The sequence below is a fragment of the Pan troglodytes genome, chromosome 8 (assembly GCF_028858775.2).
Source record: "Pan troglodytes isolate AG18354 chromosome 8, NHGRI_mPanTro3-v2.0_pri, whole genome shotgun sequence".
In the NCBI taxonomy this organism is placed as follows: domain Eukaryota; kingdom Metazoa; phylum Chordata; class Mammalia; order Primates; family Hominidae; genus Pan; species Pan troglodytes.
In genome coordinates, this window is record NC_072406.2 from 126,677,790 (window position 1) to 126,698,381 (window position 20,592).

The 20,592-nt window shown below is 42.0% G+C and overlaps 1 protein-coding gene across 15 annotated transcripts in view; it reads right to left on the reverse strand.

The window, feature by feature from the left end:
• ABLIM1 (actin binding LIM protein 1) overlaps positions 1 to 20,592 on the reverse strand; it is a 336,688-nt gene that overhangs the window by 122,466 nt on the left and 193,630 nt on the right. For all 15 annotated transcript variants that reach the window (XM_016919407.4, XM_016919406.4, XM_016919409.4 and 12 more), the window contains exon 4: positions 17,295 to 17,404. In XM_016919407.4, coding sequence (XP_016774896.1) covers positions 17,295 to 17,404 — 110 coding nt within the window. The remainder of the gene's footprint in view (positions 1 to 17,294; positions 17,405 to 20,592) is intronic.

Below are 20,592 nucleotides of genomic sequence, written 5' to 3' on the forward strand. Positions count from 1 at the left end.
AGGCCCTACCGCTGCTGTGCCAGCCAAGAGAAGCTTTTGATGTATCCTGGAGCTTAGAAGCATTCATGGACAAAAAGTCTGGAGCCTACTGAATTGGGAAGGCAGGAAGCTGGCTGGAGTCACCCTTGATGGTAGGTGAATGAGAAGACAGAAGTGATGTGGTGTGAATTTCCACTGTTCAGCTCACTGGAGGTACATGAATGTCCCATGGATGGTACCCACATTACTGGGGGTGCATGAATATCACATGGATGGTACCCACACCCCAGCATCTTGATGAGTCCACCTGAGAAAGGTGCCTGCTAAGTAGGGGGACTTCATTAGTAACAAGCTATGAGGAGACCACGAGGAAGTAGGGGCTGATTCTGGGAAATGGAGAAGGGTGGGCTGCAAGAGGTTAATCAGAAATTTTGGTCAAATAACTCAAAATGTATGCCCCATCCCCACTAAAAATCTCCAGCCAGTGTTAGCAGAAAGAAGCACAATAACGCCAGTTATATAACACCTTGTCCCCTCAACTTCTAATTCCCCACCCCCTGTTCAAAACCCCAAAGGAACCCTGAAGGACAGAAAGGAGATAAGAAAGACCAGCCTCATTGCAGGTCTCCAATTTGGGTTGGGCCTGACCTAGGAAATGGTGAAGCTCTGAAATGGATGGGGGAAGAGAATTTTTAATAGGACTGGACTTTGAAGAGCTGAAAGTGACAAGAAAGCTATGTAATCTAAGATATCATCAGACTGGGCACAGTGGCTCACACCTTAAATCTTAACACTTTGAGAAGCCAAGGCAAGAGGATCATCGCTTGAGGCTATGAATTCAAGACCAGCCTAGGCAATATAGTGAGACCCCCGTCTCTACAGAAAATAGAATAGCCAGGCGTGGCAGCGCTAGGACTGCAAGTCCTAGCTACTTTGGAGGCTGAGGTGGGAGGATTGCTTGAGCCCAGGAGCTCAAGGCTGTAGTGAGCTGTAATCACGCTATTGCACTCCAGCCTGGGTGACAGAGTGACAGAGTGAGACCCTGTCTCTAAAAGATATAATTAAGGTGGAAAAGGCAGCTCTGATAGAGGATAATAAAAGTAGCAATAGGGAAAAATAAGTCTTCACTGTTTTGTCCCCTGTGTGTCTTGGCCTATTCTAGACACTAATTGGGCAACTCACAGCAGTTAAGGATTTTGGAGCTGAAGAGCACTGGAGTCAAATTCCAGCTCTGACACTGAACAGAGGGACCCTGGGCAAACTAGGCAACCACTGGGCTTCAGTTTTTTCGTCTGTAAAATGAGTAGGTTAGCAATACCTGCTTTCCCAGGCTGCGTAATATGTGTAATTACCGAGCCGAATTTCAGGCACATACATGTAAACACTTGGTGTCTCTACTGTCCTGATACCTGCGATAATCTAACATAACTTACATTTCCTCTTCCCTTTAAAACATTGTAAATGGCCCACTGTCAGCTTCTGGGGAAGGCATTTTAGATTCTCATTAGTTTCATAATCATCATAAGAAAATTAACATCTTGTGCTCTGAAGTTTGCATGTCTGTTATCTCAGTTTACCCTAGGGCTCCCACTAACCTGGGAGAATAGAGATTATCTGCATTTTACAGACCACAGAATATCTGAGAGCCAGAGAGACTTTATAGACCATCTGATGCAAATGCTTCATTTTACACACCGGAAACTAAGGCCTGGAGTGGGCCCGGGCTTTGCCTGCCCAATTAACCACAGAGGACAAATCTTCTTTTCTCAAATGCCCTTGAACCCAGGCTTTGATGCTTACAGGACTGCTCTCACTTTAAATCTACGATCATGGGTTTGTTTCTCTGGTTCCTGCCTCCTTCATTGTAAAGGGGCAAAAACAGACACTACGGAACAAGAGCATGAGGTGTTCCTTCAAAGGTAAAGACTATGTAGAGAACTATTGTGAACTGAATGTAAATCATTACTTTAAAAAACTAGGGAGAAACTTTATGCATCTAACCCATGCTTGCTGAGACACTGAGATAACTGAGACTTAGAAAACGTCCAGAGGGATTTTAAGACAGTTCAGAGCATGCCCTTTACTATAAAAATTTTTAAATAAAGCATTTAAAAAATCAATTTTCAGTATTGAAACTGTTGCCCAGGTATGTTCAAGAAAATTCAAGCTTTCCTTGGAATGCTTTTTTACAATAGATCTTAAAAAAAAACAAAAAACCATATTTGTCATAAACAAAAGTACAAAATAAGTTCCTGGCTATACACATGGATAAAAAATAAATAGAAACAAAATCATTTCAGATTTAGGTTGTTATTAATAGAAAGTGGAATAAGACTTTGGAGACCTTATAAAATATCCTTTTAATAGACTGTTAACTACAGTACTTTATCCCTGGCCAGGACTCAAGCTAAGGAGCTCCAAGAAAAAAAAAAACAAATTTAAGTTCTAGGGTTTGGGTAAGTTGAGGTCCTGAATTTAACGTCATCTATCCTGTCATTCATTTGTTCCTAGAGAACATGGATTTCCCAGTCTTGTGTAATAAAATGGTGGAGGTGGAATGTGGGAGAATACTCGTTCTATCCGAAAGAGAAAGAAGGGGCACAAGAGAAGGGTGACCTGAACGTGGATCAGATTCTGCTAACAAGCTGCCTTTAACACAAGCCTTCAGCATGTTAGCTCAGCCCCTGACATGTGGATTCCACCACGGGAATCACTGTTTAGAGACACGTGGTGACTGCTCACTTTATACGGGACAGATAGTTCCAGTCGGCAAGGGTTTCCATCCCTCCATAAGTGTGTCAGTTGCCACCTGTTCTCATGCTTGAACTGACCACTTGCAACTGTGTTACTAGCCTGGCCTTCCTAGGACCATGAGTTTGCAACACATGGATTAAAAAACCCAGACTTTCCTTATGTTATTTTTGTATAAGAGTTGGGCAGCAATTTCGACATCTTTGAGGCAGAAATGATTCAGGCACTTGAAAACCTCTCCTTGACCAAAAAGTCCCCATCATTAGTAGTGATAAGAATGTTGGTCTAGCAAGTGTATATTGTTGAATGTTGACCTTCATCTTCATCCAGGCTGTTCAATGTTGCCAGGTCCCAAATCAGACACCTAGGAGTTGACAAATATTGACTGGCCACAGTCCATGTTTTTTATTTAAAGCAAGTCACTCAAATGAGTCCACAATTTTCTTTTTTAGCATGTCATGGCAAACACCATGGGTATGAGGTCAACATAAGAAAGAATAGAGTACAAAACAGAATGTGAAACCGCAAATTTGTTACGCTAAGCACTTTTCAAGGATTATTTTTAAAAACTACTTTTTAGCTTCTGAAATTCTATGCTGCCATTAGCCAGAAAAGCAATACAAGGTCAGAAGACACATACTGGGTGGGGAAGTCAAAACATTCATGTGGGTGCAAAGTCTTCCCACTCTGGGGAAAAGGGGGTCCCAATAGTATACATATTTTACATCTCAGATTTACGAATAATGGCTCGATGATTTTGAAAGGCTTATGTGGAGCCTGAGTATGTAACCTTGAACTAGACCGTGCATAATCATCCATGTCCCTGTAGGTCAGTGGCTCACCTTGCTGTCTTAATGGCCATGCTGGACACACTGAAAGCCAGGGCAAGCCTCTGAAGTGCTATTTTAAGTGAAGGTTCTTGTTGTCTTTGGAAAACAATTACCGCACAACAAACAAGTTTTAGCAACAGAGTGGCCCATAACAGCAACAGAGGGTCAGCCTTCATCAGGAAAGCAGAAGGCAGGCAGGGCAGCAGCCATTTTCTAAGTCCTCTACAACCTGGTATTTGGCAATAAATCTTATCTTTCCTCTGTTTTAAGTATATATCATATATACTTAGAGTTTTAGTTACTTTGGTCATAGTTTTCATAAATAGAGGCCATTGCACATTTTGAATTTCTAATTCTTATTTCTAAACCAGTCCCACAGAATTCTGTTAGAAGTGTTATGGACTTGAAACTGACCCAATAGTTCCATAGTGAGGTGTTTTTTTTTTTTTTGGATAAATATAGAAATTGGCCCTTCTGGTCTTAAAGCTTGATAGTTAGGATAGTTCTTAGTGAACTCCCCTTAAAATGTAACAAGGCCCAAAAATAATTGTTTTATCTGAGTTCCTTTCTCAGAAAAGGACCCTTATGACTCTCAAAAAAAAAAAAAAAATCAAAGAATTGAAACTCACTAGATAACCCATCCAGACAATGAGATGCCAGACCCCTCATTCATCATGATTGCTTCCTTACCCCCTCCTTAGTTCCTGTTTCATTATACATTGTTACATTTCTTCTGTACTATATAAATCTCTAATTTTGGACAGTCAGGGAGATAGATTTGAAACTGATCTGCCATCTCCTTGGCTGAAGCACCCGATTAAAGCCTTCTTCCTTGGCAATAATTGTTGTCTCAGTCATTGACTTTCTGTGCAGTGAGCAGCGGGACCTAGACCAAACCCCTGGTGTTTCGGTAACCAATTCTCAAGGTCAAGAACCCTTCTCCTTTAGCTAGTACTGAGTGTTCCCCCTCCCCCCATACCCACGACCAGGATGTGAACAGGAAACTAAAAGGAGTCAGGTTGTTTTCCTTTCCTCTGGATTAACTGATTAACAATTTATTACACAGGAATCCCATGGCAAATGCTTCTATGTATGATGGTGAGCACAAAAGAAATAGAAGATAGTCTGTTGTGGACTTTATACCAACTCAGACCCCATTCCCAGAAGTATTAGAATTGAGAGTCCGAGAACTTCTGCTAATGACGTTCACAGGATGGCTCTGAATGGCCCCCACACCTGCTACTGCAATCAGGGCTGGACTCAATGGCTGATCTGATGAGCCCATGAGGGCTGAATTTCTCAGGGCCTGCTTGGAATAGGGTGAAGGATGCGGGTGCCTTCTAGAGAGCAAGTACTCCAGCTACTTGAGAGTATTCATTTATCAAGCAGAACATGTACTTTGAAAGGCTGTTGAAAACTAGCTAGGAGCTGAGAAATTTAGTATCTGCTTAAAGACAGTGTCTACTGCCTTGGATAAGAATCTCTTAAACTGCCTCTCTTCCATTTCTCTGAACAATAAATAGAAATAGTAATAAGCCTGTATTTCCTGGGAATGTAAAAGAGATTCTTTTATGGGAAATAAAAATACTAGCATAAAACATTAAGACTGTTTTGTCACCTCCAATATTTAAGGTTTCAGGTCCTGTCAGGGAGAACTAGTGTGTGTGTGTGTGTGTGTGTGTGTGTGTGTGTGTGTATACATGTATGTTTTCAGAACTATAACTAAAAGGAGGGGCTATATGTATAGAATGAACCATCACCCTAATAAATATATTCTTAACTTCAAAATGACCAGGTAACAATTTCAAAAGCCCAGCTGATGGAGGACAGGCCTGGAGCATCATTGCTTTCCAGTCCCTCCTCCATTGGTCTCATGTGGTTGCTCACATCATTTCTGAGGATGTAAATATCATAGGGACTGACCTGAAATCAAAAGAAGGGTTCTCTTTTGCCTGAAAATGCCATTTGCATAGCAAGAGGAAAATGGGAAGTTATCAAAACAAAGCCAAGCACCACCCAATCATGGTATGCTCTCAGAAAAGGCGATGGTCACATGGCAACCTTGAAGATTCTGATTTCCAGTCGGGTGTGGTGGTACATGCCTGTAATCCCAGCTACTCAGGAGGCTGAGGTGGGAGGATTACTTGAGCCCAGGAGTTTGAGACCAGCTTGGAAAATAGAGCAAAAACTCGTCTCTCAAAAAAAAAAAAAAAAAAAGAAAGAAAGAAAGAAAAAAGAAAAAGATACTGACTTCCAACCTTCATGGGTGAAAAGTTCTGGCCATGGCTGTAGTGGACAGGATGTGCTCACCCTGGGGTCTCCCTCGGGGCAGGGCAAGTGACCACCCACCTAGCACATGGCTCTACCAGTGCTTCCCTGTGGGCTTAGAGCAGTTCTCCCTTCTGCTTACAAAATATAATCCAGACATGCCTTGCAAACATTATGTGATCCCTGAGCCACAAAGGACTTTGGATCTTTTTGCAGGGAGACAGAAGTAACATGGCTGAAGCTTGAAGGCTGTGTTCTCAGCACTGTTGATACTCTTTTTTCTGGAAAGTTTAGAAAACCTGAAGTAAATTTCTACCAGCAGGCTAAGCAATGGCCATATGGTCCTCTGCTCAAATTATGGCCAGCAATAGAGCAGAAGAAAAGCAGTAGAAAAAGGCAAGGATCTAAGAGTGGGAGAGAAAGCAAACAAGAGAGGAAGAAAGGCACCCAGATGAACTCTGCTACCTGCCATCACCTAAGGCCATTCAATGGTGCCCATGCCATAGCCTGCCATGCCATAAACATTAGTGAGCAGCAGCCCAGTAATTTCTGGGAGAGCTTAAGAAAACTGGCCACCAATGCTTTCAAGATTTGGGATCATTCTTAGCAAACTCCCCTTAAAATGTACCAATACCCAAAAGGATTAAAAACAAGTACTCAGACAAATATTCATACGTGAATGTTCACTGCAGAGCTATTCATAATAGCCAAAGATGGAAATGACCTAAATACCCATTAACAGATGAATGGATAAACAAAATGTGATATAGCCATACAATGTAACATTATTCAGCCATAAAGAAATGAAGTACAGTCATGCACCACATAATGATGTTTGGGTCAATGACAGACTGCATACATGACGGTAGTCCCATAAGATTGCAACAAAGCTGAAAAATTCCTATCGCCTTGTGACACTGTAGCCTCCGTAACATGAAGCACAATACATTACCTTTTCTATGTATAGATATGTTTAGACGCACAAACACTTATCGTGTTATAACTGCCTACAGTATTCAGTACAGTCACATGCTATACAGGTTTGTAGCCTAGGAGTAATAGGCTATGCCATATAGCCTCGGTGTGTAGTAAGCTATACCATCTAGGTTTGTGTAAGTAGAGGTCACACAATGACAACATCACCTAATGATGCATTTGTCAGCACGTATCCCTGTTGTTGAGCAACACAACCGCACAGACAAATGGTACGAACTGGATCAACCTTAAAAATCATGATACTAAATAAAGAAGCCAGACACAAAAGGCTAATAGTGTATAACTCCATTAATATAAAATATCCAGAATAGGTAAGTCCATAGAGACAGAAAGCAGATTGGTAGTTTCTAGAGACTGGGAAAAAGTGGGGGAAGGGGAGTAACTGCCTAATGGGTACAGGAATTTTCTTTTGGGGTGATGAAAATGTTTTGGAACTAGATAGAGGTGATGGTTGTACAAAAGCACATTTGCAGTGAATGCATTAAAGGCCACTGAAACGTTCACTTTAAAATGGTCAATTTTATGCTATGTGAATTTCACCTCAATTAAAACAAATTGTTTCCAGAAAATTTGCTCTTGAGCTGATTTCCCTAATGTAGGTGTAAACTTTAACCTGGCGAAGAGGTTTATGATAAATCTTTAACTGGCTATGTTCACCTAGCATACCCGGGCTCTGGCCAAAGAGGAAATCATACTTGAGTTCTACGTCAGCTTCTCAGATTCATACTCATTAGCAAACCTCAGCTCATTTACCCTATTCCAAAGATAGGAAGAAGAAAAGAAGGGGCAGAATGTCACTTTTAGTACTTTCATCACGTGACCTGTCACTTAATACACACATGGCTGAAGGTCACAGCAAGGGCAGGCGTCAGCAAGACTTTGGAATGAGTCTTATTTTATTTTGAAAAATGAACATTATTTTATTTTTAATACAGTTTGCTTTTAAATAGGTAAAAACATAGGGTGGAAAATACACTAAAAATCATTTCCCTTCTCTCCCTGTCTCCCAGCCACCCAGTTCTCTCTCTCCCTTCCTAGAGGCAACTACTAATAGCAATTGCTCAAATATCCTTCCAGGAACAATCTGTATAAATATACAATTATAGATATACAAAGCAGTGCTTTTAAACAGCTAAATTTTTACTGTTACTTAAACATTAAAATTAAACTGGGAAATGACTGCTGTTCCAACTACTGAAATTCCAGTTCTACTGATAAGTTTTTAGATGTGGGCTTTATCACATAAGACATATAACTGCTGAAAGAAAAACAGCAAATAACAAAATGCCACTAGCTTTCCACCTACTGAAAGCACTTTTAAATTAATCCCTGAGTTGCACCCATTCCCTATAAAGCAGAAATTTTTCTTCCTTTCTTGAAACTTAGATAATCCAGGCTCAGGATGAGGGAAAAGATGGATCACTCTGGGATCTTGATGTCTGGGTCATAATTGTTACAGATTTCAGTAGGAAAAATCTGAATATTATTGTTCCTCTTTGCACTATACCTTGTCTCTGCAATGAACCTTTGGCTACTACGTAAGATTCCAAAGCCTCTCAACACCTCTCTCAATATCCAGTAGAGCAACATTGAAATTGCCACACCAGGTCACCCCTCCTCCAGGTCAGGGGCTGGCTCCCTATATGTTCAGAGAAGTGCAGCTGCTCTCCAGTGTTATACTCAAAGTTGAGGAGATCCATTCCCTGACACCTCTACCTTTTCTTAAAAACATGTTTTGGCCTGGCGCGGTGGCTCACGCCTGTAATCCCAGCACTTTGGGAGGCCGAGGCAGGTGGATCACAAGGTCAGGAGATCAAGACCATCCTGGCTAACACGGTGAAACCCCATCTCTACTAAAAATACAAAAAATTAGCCGGGTGTGGTGGCGGGCACCTGTAGTCCCAGCTACTCGGGAGGCTGAGGCAGGAGAATGGTGTGAATCCAGGAGGCGGAGCTTGCAGTGAGCCAAGATCGCGCCACTGCAGTCCAGCTTGGGCAACACAGTGAGACTCCATCTCAAAAACCAACCAAACAAACAAACAAACATGTTTTGATTCTGTTATCAACAAATTTATCAGAAGCAATAACTGCTTCCCCTGTTAAGTAAGGGGAAACACTTGTGATTTGAGAAAATAACAGAGAGTTTAAACATGCCAGTACACCTTACTTCACATGCATGCAAACTGCATCTTCATTCAAACAGCAATCAGACCTCACCATTCAGACCTGGGAGCTGAGATTTACTCCCTCAGAGGCTCTCCTGGGATGGTATCAATTCACTCACTAAATGAACATGTGTGTGCTTGCTAGGTGCACAGTGCTGTTCATAAAAGCCAAAAAGAAAAAAACCCCAAACAAACAAAAAAACCAGTCCTTGCCGTTCAGTAGCTGACGGTCTGGTCAGAGAGAGAAATATACCAGGAGGTAACAGGGCTATATGGTAATATGTTCTAATGGAAATCAAAGCACAGCTTTACCAGGACACACGTGAGCTCACCCCATTGCCAAGCAACCCAAGTAAATTTAAGGGTTTCAGCCTTTTGTGTGACACTCAGACGAATAAATGATTTTGGAAAAGAAGACATGCAAACAAAATACTATGGGAAGAAGTTATGTAAAACCGTGTACATGTCCGTAGCACTCAGAGCGATATTCAGAAGAATGTTCACCAAAATGTTAACAGAGGTCACCTCTCAGTGATGGGATTTCGGGTGATCTTTATCCCTTTTGTATGTTTCTGTAATATGTGTGTTGTTTTTCAATGAATACTTAAAATGAGAAGACTGTAATTAGCCCTGTCTAGAGACAGAGAAAGCTTTGATTCAATTTCCGGAACTTTTATCTAGGACTTTAAGTGCTAGGCCTTGTATAAGAAAGACAGACAACAGAGTTGTCTGTCCGTGAGTTTTCATTTTCTTGGTAGTGGAGGTGGGCACGCATGTAAACAATTAAAATGCAATTGGTTATGCGCCAATGCGGTTTCCTAGTTGTGACAAATGTATAATAGTAATATAATACGTTAAGTATATAATAAAGAATTTAGACCAGGACTGGTGGCTAATGCCTGTAATCCCAGCACTTTGGGAAGCTGAGGTGGGTCGATCATTTGAGGTCAGGAATTTCAGACTAGCCTGGTCAACATAGTGAAACCCTGTCTCTACAAAAAATACACACGCAAAAAAAAAAAATTATCCAGTCGTGGTGACACATGCCTGTAGTCCTGGCTACTTGGGAGGCTGATGTGGGAGAATCACTTGAACCTGGCAGGCGGAAGTCGCAGTGAGCCAAGATTGCACCACTGTACTCCAGCCTGGGCGACAAAGAGAGGCTCCGTCTCAAAAAAACAAAAAAAAAAAAAAAATTAGCTGGTGCCTAGAACAATGTCTGGAACACAGTAGGTGCTCAATGAGATGTTTGTTGAACGAGTGAATGGCATCCTAGATCTTTATAAACATGAGATTTTCATTTACCTTCCTCATCTTTTCCCACAGCCATTATCAGTAATACAATCAATGGTCCCCCCAACCTTGATCCCTGATCCAAAATCAGTGATTTTGCATATGACTCTCTCTACCTTAGTCTTTCTAGAACATTGTTTTCATCTGGTCATCCTCTAGGTTAAAATGATCCTCAGGAACTCTGTGTGGCCAAACTCCTCCAGGCATCCCTGGACCCGGCCTCGTTGCTCTATCTTCCAATTTCACTTCTCAAGACACACAATAACAAAGCCTTTGTTCTGGGTGGGTTTCCTCCTGCGTGGGTTTTTTGTTTGTTTTTTGAGACAAAGTCTTGCTCCGTCACCCAGGCTGGAGTGCAGTGGCATGATCTCGGCTCACTGCAACCTCCGCCTCCCGGGTTCAAGCGATTCTTCTCCCTTAGCCTCCCGAGTAGCTGGGACTACCGGCGCGTGCAAGAACACCTAGCTAATGTTTGTATTATTATTTTTTTTTAATAGAGATGGGGTTTCACCATATTGGCCAGGCTGGTCTCAAACTCCTGACCTCATGATCTGCCCACCTCAGCCTCCCGAAGTGCTGGGATTACAGGTGTGAGCCACTGCGCCCAGCATCCTACATAGGTTTTACAGGTCCCCTCTCCCCATTTAGACTGCCTTTCCATGAAGTGTCTTACTTTGTCATCATAACAACTCTTTGAAGCAGAGATTTTCCAATTTATAGATGAGGGCGCTGAGTTTCTGAGATATCAAATGACTTGCCCAACCCTACATGACTAGGAACAGGTAGGACCAGGATTCAAACCTAGGCACATCTGAAATGCAGAGCCCACACTGTCAACTGTTATACTGTGCTCTTTTCTTTTTTGATTTCTTTTCTGGTCCTGAGTATGTCTAGGCTCAAGTTCCTGGCTCATAATTTCACAACTTCCTTAAAGAATAATGGCCAACACATATGTGCTTCCTATGTGTCACCAATTTTCTAAGCACCCAATTTTTATTAATCTTCACAACTACCTTATGAGAAAGGAACTACTATTGTTTCCCATTGTATAGGCAAAGAAACAGAGATATAGAAAGATTGATTTCTCAAGGCCACATATCCTTTAAGTGCTAGAGCTGGAATTAGAACCAGTCAACAACTTGTCCAGAACCCCTACTCTTCAGCAGTTCCCTGCCAGGCCTCCTCTGCCATTGCATCCTATAGGGAGAATGTGTCTAAAGAAGGAGAGGCAGATCTGTTTTTGGAGATGCTGTCATAAAAACTCATCACTATGAGTCAAACTCCAACAATCCATGTGCTACATGTGTGGACGCATTCCTGCCTTTGTCAGTTTTTATACTGGTAGAAAATATCAAATGAGCAGAGAAAGGCAGCTGTCATGACCAGCAGAGTGACAAGAGCAGAGTCACAAAATGTGGGAACTGTCCTCCAAGAAAATTCAGAAGTCAGTGCCTGAACAGTAAATTACTGTTTTATAAGTACATAGCATTTTATTTACTCATGTAATCCTACAATGTAGGGATCTATGACCATCCCATTTCACAGATGAGGAAGTGGAGGATGGGGAAGTAAAGAGGTTGCTAGTAAGTGGAAGAGCCAGGACCTGACCCTAGGCACTCGGAAGCCAGGGCAGATCTTTCCTACACTCCCTTGGCAGACAGTTCTCACTCAACCTGACAATGATTTTTTTTTTATAGAGAACATAAAGATAAAAGAAAGTTATCTTGCATGTATTAAAGGCTACTGGACTAAATAGAAAAGTAAAATAAATGGAAATGTCTGCCTCCCCTTTGGAAACATGCACGTGATGCTTTATCTGAAATGATTTCTTTCTTTTTTTTTTTTTTTTTTTTTTTTTGAGACAGAGTCTTGATCTGTCGCCCAGGCTGGAGTACAGTGGCGTGATCTCGCCTCACTGCAAGCTCCGCCTCCCGGGTTCACACCATCCTCCTGCCTCAGCCTCCTGAGTAGCTGGGACTATAGGCGCCCGCCACCATGCCTCACTAATTTTTTTGTATTTTTAGTAGAGATGGGGTTTCACCGTGTTAGCCAGGATGGTCTCTATCTCCTGACCTTGTGATCCGCCTGCCTCAGCCTCCCAAAGTGCTGGGATTAGAGGCGTGAGCCACCGCGCCCGGTCGAAATGATTTCAATTCAGTCAGACTAGAGCATTTGTCTTGATACCTGTAGGAGTTCCAATTGCAGTTAGAATAATGATGTTGCACACAGAGGAGGGAAAAGAGAAAGATGAGCCTGCATGTGTTTGTGTGGGTGTTCATCTTGTCAATCCCCGCAAACCCACACGCCATCAGACACTAGTCAGACACCCTTTGACATGGAAAGGGTGACTGTAGACAGCAGCCCACTTCTGCTCAGATGTCTGAAATACACAGGAGCCCTGTAGGAAATGACAACCCAAACCCGATTCCCTACACTCTCAGTTGCCACACACAGACTTTCTCTCACATCCCTCCTTAACCCATGGGAATCCAGCCCCTCTCTCCATTATTGGTAAATACATGAAGAAGGGAGTGGAATGAAGCTTTCGAAGATTGTACTTAACCTTCTTGTAAAGCATGTCTTCTGGGCATAATATTTTTTAAAAAATATGAATCAGCTAATAAAACAATCTAGTTAATGTTCGTCAAAACCCTGTGTGCTTTCACTACTATCTTGCTTTCACGTAATGTTTATTGCTTATTGGATTCAAATTGCATTAGACTGGATGCAGCAACAGTTTTAAATAATTCAAGGCAATAATCTTTCACTGAAGTTGTTTGCGTCTATGAATAACTTCCTAATGATTTTGGCCGGGCATGGTGGCTCACGCCTGTAATCCCAGCACTTTGGGAGGCTGACGCGGGCAGATCACTTGAGGTCAGGAGTTAGAGACCAGCCTGGCCAGCATGGTGAAACAACATCTCTACTAAAAATACAAAAATTAGCCAGGTGTGGTAGTGCATGCCTGTAATCCCAGCTACTCAGCAGGCTGAGGCAGGAGAATTGCTTGAACCTGGGAGGCAGAGGTTGCAATGAGCCAGGATCACACCACTGCACTCCAGCCTGGGCGACAGAGCGAGACTCTGTCTCAAAAACAAAAACTGTCTGGTGGTTTCCATTCACCAACACTTGATATAACAGGGAGGCTGCTGTGCCTCCCATGTAGAAAGTGCACAGCTCTTGGAGTCAGGGCACCTGGATAATCTGCAGACAAATGTGCCACTGCTCCAAGGCTCAGCACTCACGTCTTTGAAAATCAGAGAGTGATACCTACATCATCAAAGAAATATCAGGGACAGGAACATGGCATCGGGAGCCAGATCACCTGGGTTTAGATCCCAGCTCTGATACTGTCTATGGAACATTGGGCAAATTATTTAACCTCTATGGACATTTGTGTCTTCTTCTCTGAAAAGGGGATAGTATTAGTGCCAAGCTATAGGATTGTTATGAGGATTAAATGAGTTAATAATGTGAACCAGTTACACAGTACCTGATATATCATAAGTACTATGTGAGTGCTTGATGAGGGAAATAAAACATATCAAGGTTAGAAGAGTTACTGCAAGGTGGAGGAAGCACTGATCAGAGCACTCCAGTGGGAGCTCTTCCTAAAGCAGAACAATACAGACATGGCAGCTGCTGAGCAGCTGAAAGAAAAAGGCTGCATCTTTCCTCAATAAGGTCAGAGACTCTTTCATATAAATGTCCACTCCATCTACTTTGCTCGTATTTCTCTACCTATCTGCTGTCTTCCCCTCCTATTTAGAGATGATGGGAAACCAGTCACAGAATGTGAAATAAAACTGTGGTTCAGAAGAGCAAACTCATTTCTGAACAGGATATTTCAAAGGAGAAAGAGGACCTTGGCCTTGGCTTTCTGGTAGATTTCACCAACTCTGTGAACATTATCAAGGGAGAGATTCACATTTAAAAAAGGCTACTTTCTACTTCCACTTAGGAAGCTTTACTAAGTTTAAAAAGGGAAAAGAGCTAAGGCATGCGGGACTTAATACCTAGGTGATGGGTTGACAGGTGCAGCAAACAACCATGGCACACGTTTATCCATGTAACAAACCTGCACGTCCTGCACATGTACCCTGGAATTTTTAAAAAAACATTAAAAATTTTTAAAAAGTCATAAAAGAGGAACTAAAGTCACACGGGCTAGTTTTAAAGTATAGGGCAATTCTTGAAGAGTCACGAATAGCAAACAAGTGTTTTCTAATTATGCTCCAATGAATTTCTGAAACTTGCCAGAAATTCCCATTGCTCTAATATTTGTGTGCCTGTCTAGTCTGGGTAATTTGCAAGTGTGTATCTATATAAAAGAGCTTTCTTTTTTATAGACACCCACACACACCCCATAAATGCCATTTGAGTACTTATTTAAATAGACAAGTACTTGTTAAAAATAAAGATGTCCTGACCAAAGCAGTTGCATAGAAATGGGATTTCATCCACTGGAAGCAAAGGAGAAAATACAACTTGGCCCAACAATTTGCACATAAGCAATGATGGTTAAATATAATATTAAACATGCAATGGCTTTGAGTTAGATTATATTTTTATGTTTTTAATTTTCACTTACATGTGCATAACATGTATGCCATATAAAAACAAAATATAGATAAAGAAATTTAATAAAAATTAGAATCAACATTTCGGTAGAGCTGTGACTAGGAAACATGTTCCCAAATTACATGGCCAGAGAGGGTTGGAAGCCTTAAAAGATATCATGCTTCTATATCTTAAACCAAACAATGAAGAGTATTAGATTTAAAAAAGAGAGAGAGAGCAAGCAAAAAACCAGGAGCCAAAAGACGCGCATCTGACCCTATCTTATTAGATAGCTTATGTGACCTTAAGTATGCCCGTGGGCCTCAATTTCCCCACCTATCAAAAAACGTAGTTGGACTAAAGGACTTCACAATGAGGACACAGCCATTCCCATGATGGGCCTTGTGGACATGTTCTCTGCTACAGCTATCACCATATTCTGGAACTCATAAAAATCATAAAAGCCTCTTTTTCTTTTTCTTTTTTTTTTTCTTTGAGATGGAGTTTTGCTCTTGTTGCCCAGGCTGGAGTGCAGTGGCGCGATCTCGGCTCACTGCAACCTCTGCCTTCCGGTTTCAAGGGATTCTCCTGCCTTAGCCTCCCGAGTAGCTGGGATTACAGGTACCCATCACCACGCTCGGCTAATTTTTGTATTTTTAGTAGAGATGGGGTTTCAACATGTTGGACAGGCTAGTCTTGAACTCCTGACCTCGTGATCCGCCCGTCTCAGCCTCTCAAAGTGCTGGGATTACAGGGCCTCTTTTTCTTAACTGGACAAGAATTCCTTCAAAGTTTTTGGTAATGTACTTTCAAAGCAAGCCCTCCCAAATAATGGGGTGACAATTCCCACTGGAGGTTACCTTCCCAGTGACCAGAGGCTAACTGTATCTCTTGTGTTTGGGGCAGGGTAGCAAGAATGGTGAAGGACTTGAAACCCTACTAGGGGTCTAGGATGGTGCCTTGCTTTGTAGCTATCATCCTACCCAAGCTGCTGTTATTTGTCGGCAGGTCACATAAATTCACACGCCAAGGATCCAGTCATGTGTGCTGAATAACATGTGCTAATATGTGTATTTTCTTCTTTCCTCCCAATGGTCAAAAATCCAATTTCTATGCAAATGCTTTAGTCAGAACATTCTTCTTTTTAACAAGTATAACACTTCTCTCTAATAGGAAGATTTGGAATCACTATTATAAATTGCACTGAATTTCTCTGGTGCAGAAGTGGTTTATCTCATCCTTACGTATTAAGACTCACTTAAGGGCTTAAAGAGGTTTATTCCAAATCTCCCAAGGACTGGCAAAAGCCACAGAACCCAAGGCAAACCTCTAGTTCACTTCCTAATGTCCCAGGAAAGAGATGGGAGTAGAGCTTCCTTGCTTGGTGCCCACAGTTCATAATGCAGCAACTTAAAATGTGTGTTAACTGACCTACTCGATGTTATTTTCCAGAAGAAATGGTGCAATTGGCCAGTCTTTTTATGTGGGGGTAAGTAGGTTCTCTATGGATTCTGACAGGTCAGACAAGACCTTGTAAATAATGACAAGTCCCCAGATATATGTGCAGCTTTTTCCCACACTTTCTTCAAACCTCTCCTTAGGTGTCATATTTGAGAGAAGTCTTCTCTGCCCCATATAAGTGCAGCTCTTTTATTCTGCTTTAATTTTATTCCTACTTTAATTTTTTTCACATATTAGATATTTTTGTGTATGCAAAGGAATTTCTGGGTCACATGGTAGTTCTATTTTTCTGGTTTTTTTTTTTTTTTTTTTTTTTTGAGATGGTCTAGCTTTGTCACACAGGCTGGAGTGCAGTGGTACAATCTCAGCTCACTGCAACCTCAACCTTCGCCTCCCAGGCTTAAGCTATCCTCCCATCTCAGCCTCCCAAGTAGTTGGGACTACAGACGTGCACTATCATACACAGCTACTTTTTGCATTTTTTGTAGAGAAGGGATTTTGTCATGTTGCCCAGGCTGTTTTTAAATGAGGCTCAAGCAATCCTCCCGCCTCAGCCTCCCAAAGTGCTGGGATTACAGGCATGAGCCACCACACCTGGCCTATTTTTAATTTCTTTAGGAGCCTCCATGCTGTTTTCCATGATGCCTACGTCAAGAATCTACATTCCTACCAACAGTGTTCAAGGGCTCCCTTTTCTCCACACCCAGGCTGATGCTCGTCATCTCCTGTATTTTTATAATAGCTATCTTAACAGGTATAAGTTGGTATCTTATGGTTGTTTTGATTTGCATTTCCCTGATGACTTATAACATTGAACACCTTTTCATGTACCTGTTGGCCATTTTAATGGTCATCTTTGGAGAAATATCTATTCAAGTAGATAGATGACTCTCATTTCCAGCTAACAGCGTTTCTCAAAAAGGAAGGTACCTGCCTGAGCTACCTCTGGACTACATAGGTATTCACATCAGCGGGTCACTGGGGCACTTACTGCTGGAGAAGGTGGTTTCTTTCGGACTGGACGACATCGGCTGTGCACAGAGTTGACAAAGGCAGTCTCTCCCATTGAATGTGACTCGGTCTCCGGGTGGAAACGGGCGCCTGGAGGCAGAAAGACATCGCCCTCAAGGTTATTGCAGCAATTTCATTCCTTTTCCTTATTCCTTCTGCTTGCTGCCCTCCGGTGCCCATTTATTTCTTGGAGAAGCAGCAGCCAACATGTCTGAAATGCAGTCATAACCAAGCCAGCCAGCTGGAGACAATCCAAACAAATAAATGTGCCTCATTTTGAGAAGAAAGGGGAATGTACTGGTTCTAAGGGCAACCAGGTAGTAAAATGGAATGATTTACCTCCATTCATTAGTGAAGGGATATTCCAGCAAGTGATCTAGCAGGGCACACAGAACAGTAAGTTTCCAAATGGAAAGTCCTTCATGAAAAAATATTTTAAATACCATGAATTCCCAGTGAAGCTTAAGGCCCTGCCCCAGGAGACCTGGCTACAGGTCAAGCAGTAAGCAGTGGGTCTTTCAGTTCCCTGGGACCGTGCCTAGACCTCTGTGATGATTATGCAGAATTAGACTTTGTGCTGGACACCTACATGGGTGAACGGAACATTTCATGGTGCTGGAGACCCAGTCCCTTATAAACTGGGAGAAATGGGACAGGCTGTAAATATCTGTTTAAGAATTCATATTAGCTTCTTTTCAGAAAGACAATTTCTCTTCATAGTAGATATTCATCAATAGCAGCACATTTTGCAAAAATATTGCCTTCTGCATGTAGATAATCAGTTTCTTCTCCCAGGTCACCAGGCAGACAGCCCTTTAAACAAGTCATTAATGAACAGACATATGACAGTTTCCATGCCCACTCACTTGCCCTTGGCCTATGTGCCAATAATCTTCATCAAAGTGATTTTTCAAATGTGTGATGCTGTCAATTAGGAAACGTGAAACTCACAAGCTGAACATCACCACAAATCTTAGTTAGAAGCAATTACTTAAGAGCAAGTACCAGCTTTTTGACATTCATTTTTACTTCCACAGCTGCTACATTCCCTTTAAGTTGCCCCTCAGTAGCCTAACAATTGGCGATTAACTGTAATAAACAACACATAGGTAAATTTGGACTTAACCCCACAAATGTGGCTGGCTCCAGTCATCACAGAGAGTTTTAAATTCTTACACCCTTACATTTTAGAAGTCCCGAGGAGAGGTGGTGTCCTCTCCACTTGTGATGCTGTGTCACTTTCGGCAGTACAGTGAAGGCTCGGAGAGGTGAAGTGACGTGCCTGGATTGACCAGCTAGGGAGATCAAGCCATAGGCAGGTGCAGATGGCATCCACCAACTTAGAACTTGTTTTACTTTTAAGAATCAAAAATAACCCTCTGCTGGATGCCAGTAGCTCTACTGCTTCACACTCATTAGCTAAACCTGAACAAGTCTTAAATCTGTTCTGTAAGGAGGGAGTCAGGAAGTTAAGGATCCATTCGACACAACACGCACAGGTTCTTTTGCCTCCGACCAGGCCAGGAGTGGACCCGGACACAGCGTTTAAAGAGGCACTCATGCTCTGTGGGTGACCCTGCACTTGCAGGACCCTGAGAATAAGTGCCCTTTACCTGTTGCATGCCCAGAGGCACCTTGCTTACCCCACCCAAGCCCAAGCCTTCCTTCCCATCCAAGCTTACTTTTTTAGACCCGAGTCCCACACGGATCCTCTATGGGACAAGCCAGAATCCAGTTCTCAACTTGGGCTGGGCCTTCTGAAGGGTGGGTTTTGTTGTTTTGTAAATGGCCCTTTTCAGTAATTTCCTCCCTCCCTATATCCTCTGCCCATACTGGATAACTTCCTTCTTTTATTTGCATGAATGTTTATAATAGAAAGAGACCTGGATTTAGAGTTAGAAAACCTGAGTTCTAACGTTAACTTGGGAATGTCCCTTAAACTGTGAGCCTCAAAGTCACTCATAAATAGAGATATTAACTCCTGGTTCCCTTCAAAGAATTGCTAAGAGGGTGAAATTAACTTCTGTATGAATATAACTTCTCAACTAAAAAGGAGGCCCCCAATTCAGACAGAATTATTGTCATTCGGCAGCAGTAGAGGCAGTAGCAGTAAGTGCTCCTTTGCTGGCTCAAATGTCCAGGGACAGGGCCATAGTTAATAAATTGTTTTTTATCATTACACCAACTTCAAAGCAATGACATCTCAGGGTCAGGATCAGAAGGGCTCTTAGAGTTTACTGGGAACACGGCCTTCCAACCTGGCTGACTGACAACATACATGAGAACCCTCCAGAAACTACTAAATTAGCATGCAGGTTTTGGGGGAAAATAGGCTAGAAATTGATCTTTGTGGAGAGACTCCCATCTCTAGTCCACTCCCACCCATCCAGGAGATTCCAGTGACCAGCGAGGCTTGAAAAATGACTCGCATCTAGTTCACAGCTTCTCATTCTAAGGTGGAGGCAATTGTCTGGAAAAAGCTAGATCACATAGGTCTCAATTCAACCTGGGAAGTAAGACTGGGACTTGGGGCTCCATGCCAGCCCAGGACTCTTAACCAGGCTGTGTGCCACAGCTTGGAAAGGGAAAAATCAGGGCAGAACTTTGCTTTTGATTAAATACAGAAAAATATTCAGTTCATTCATCCAGAATTATTAAATTATGATTTAAAAAAATGAAATGGAGAAATGAGCTAATACATAGCTATAAAGTTATTTAAATAATTTTATTATGAATATTTTGTGTCTTATTATGATTTATCAGTATTATCTTGTTAATTAATCACACAATATTGAATCTTCCCTTCTAGAGCTTACATCTCTCTGGCTTAGAAACATACAATGCTGAAAAACAGACAACACGACTCCTCTGAATTGGGGTTTTTAGAAAGGCATAGCAAATAGATCTCCACTTGAAAAGGCACTGGATTGCAAAATTGCCAAATTAGAATTGATCAATAAAGCAGCTGACCCTTGGTGGTGAGTCTCCTAGTTATAGGAATCAAACCTATCTTAAGTTTTATAACATGCAGACCTCAAAACACAAAAACCACAAAAAGCCCCACATTTTCCCACTCACACTTCACATAGTTTTCTTGTTCTCTGACTGATCATTTTATTTTATTATTTATTTTATTTTATTTTTTTTGAGATGGAGTCTTGCTGTGTCACCCAGATTGGAGTGCAGTGGCACGATCTCGGCTCACTGCAACCTCCGCCTCCCGGGTTCAAGCTATTCTCCTGCCTCAGCCTCCCAAGCAGCTGAGATTACAGGCACCT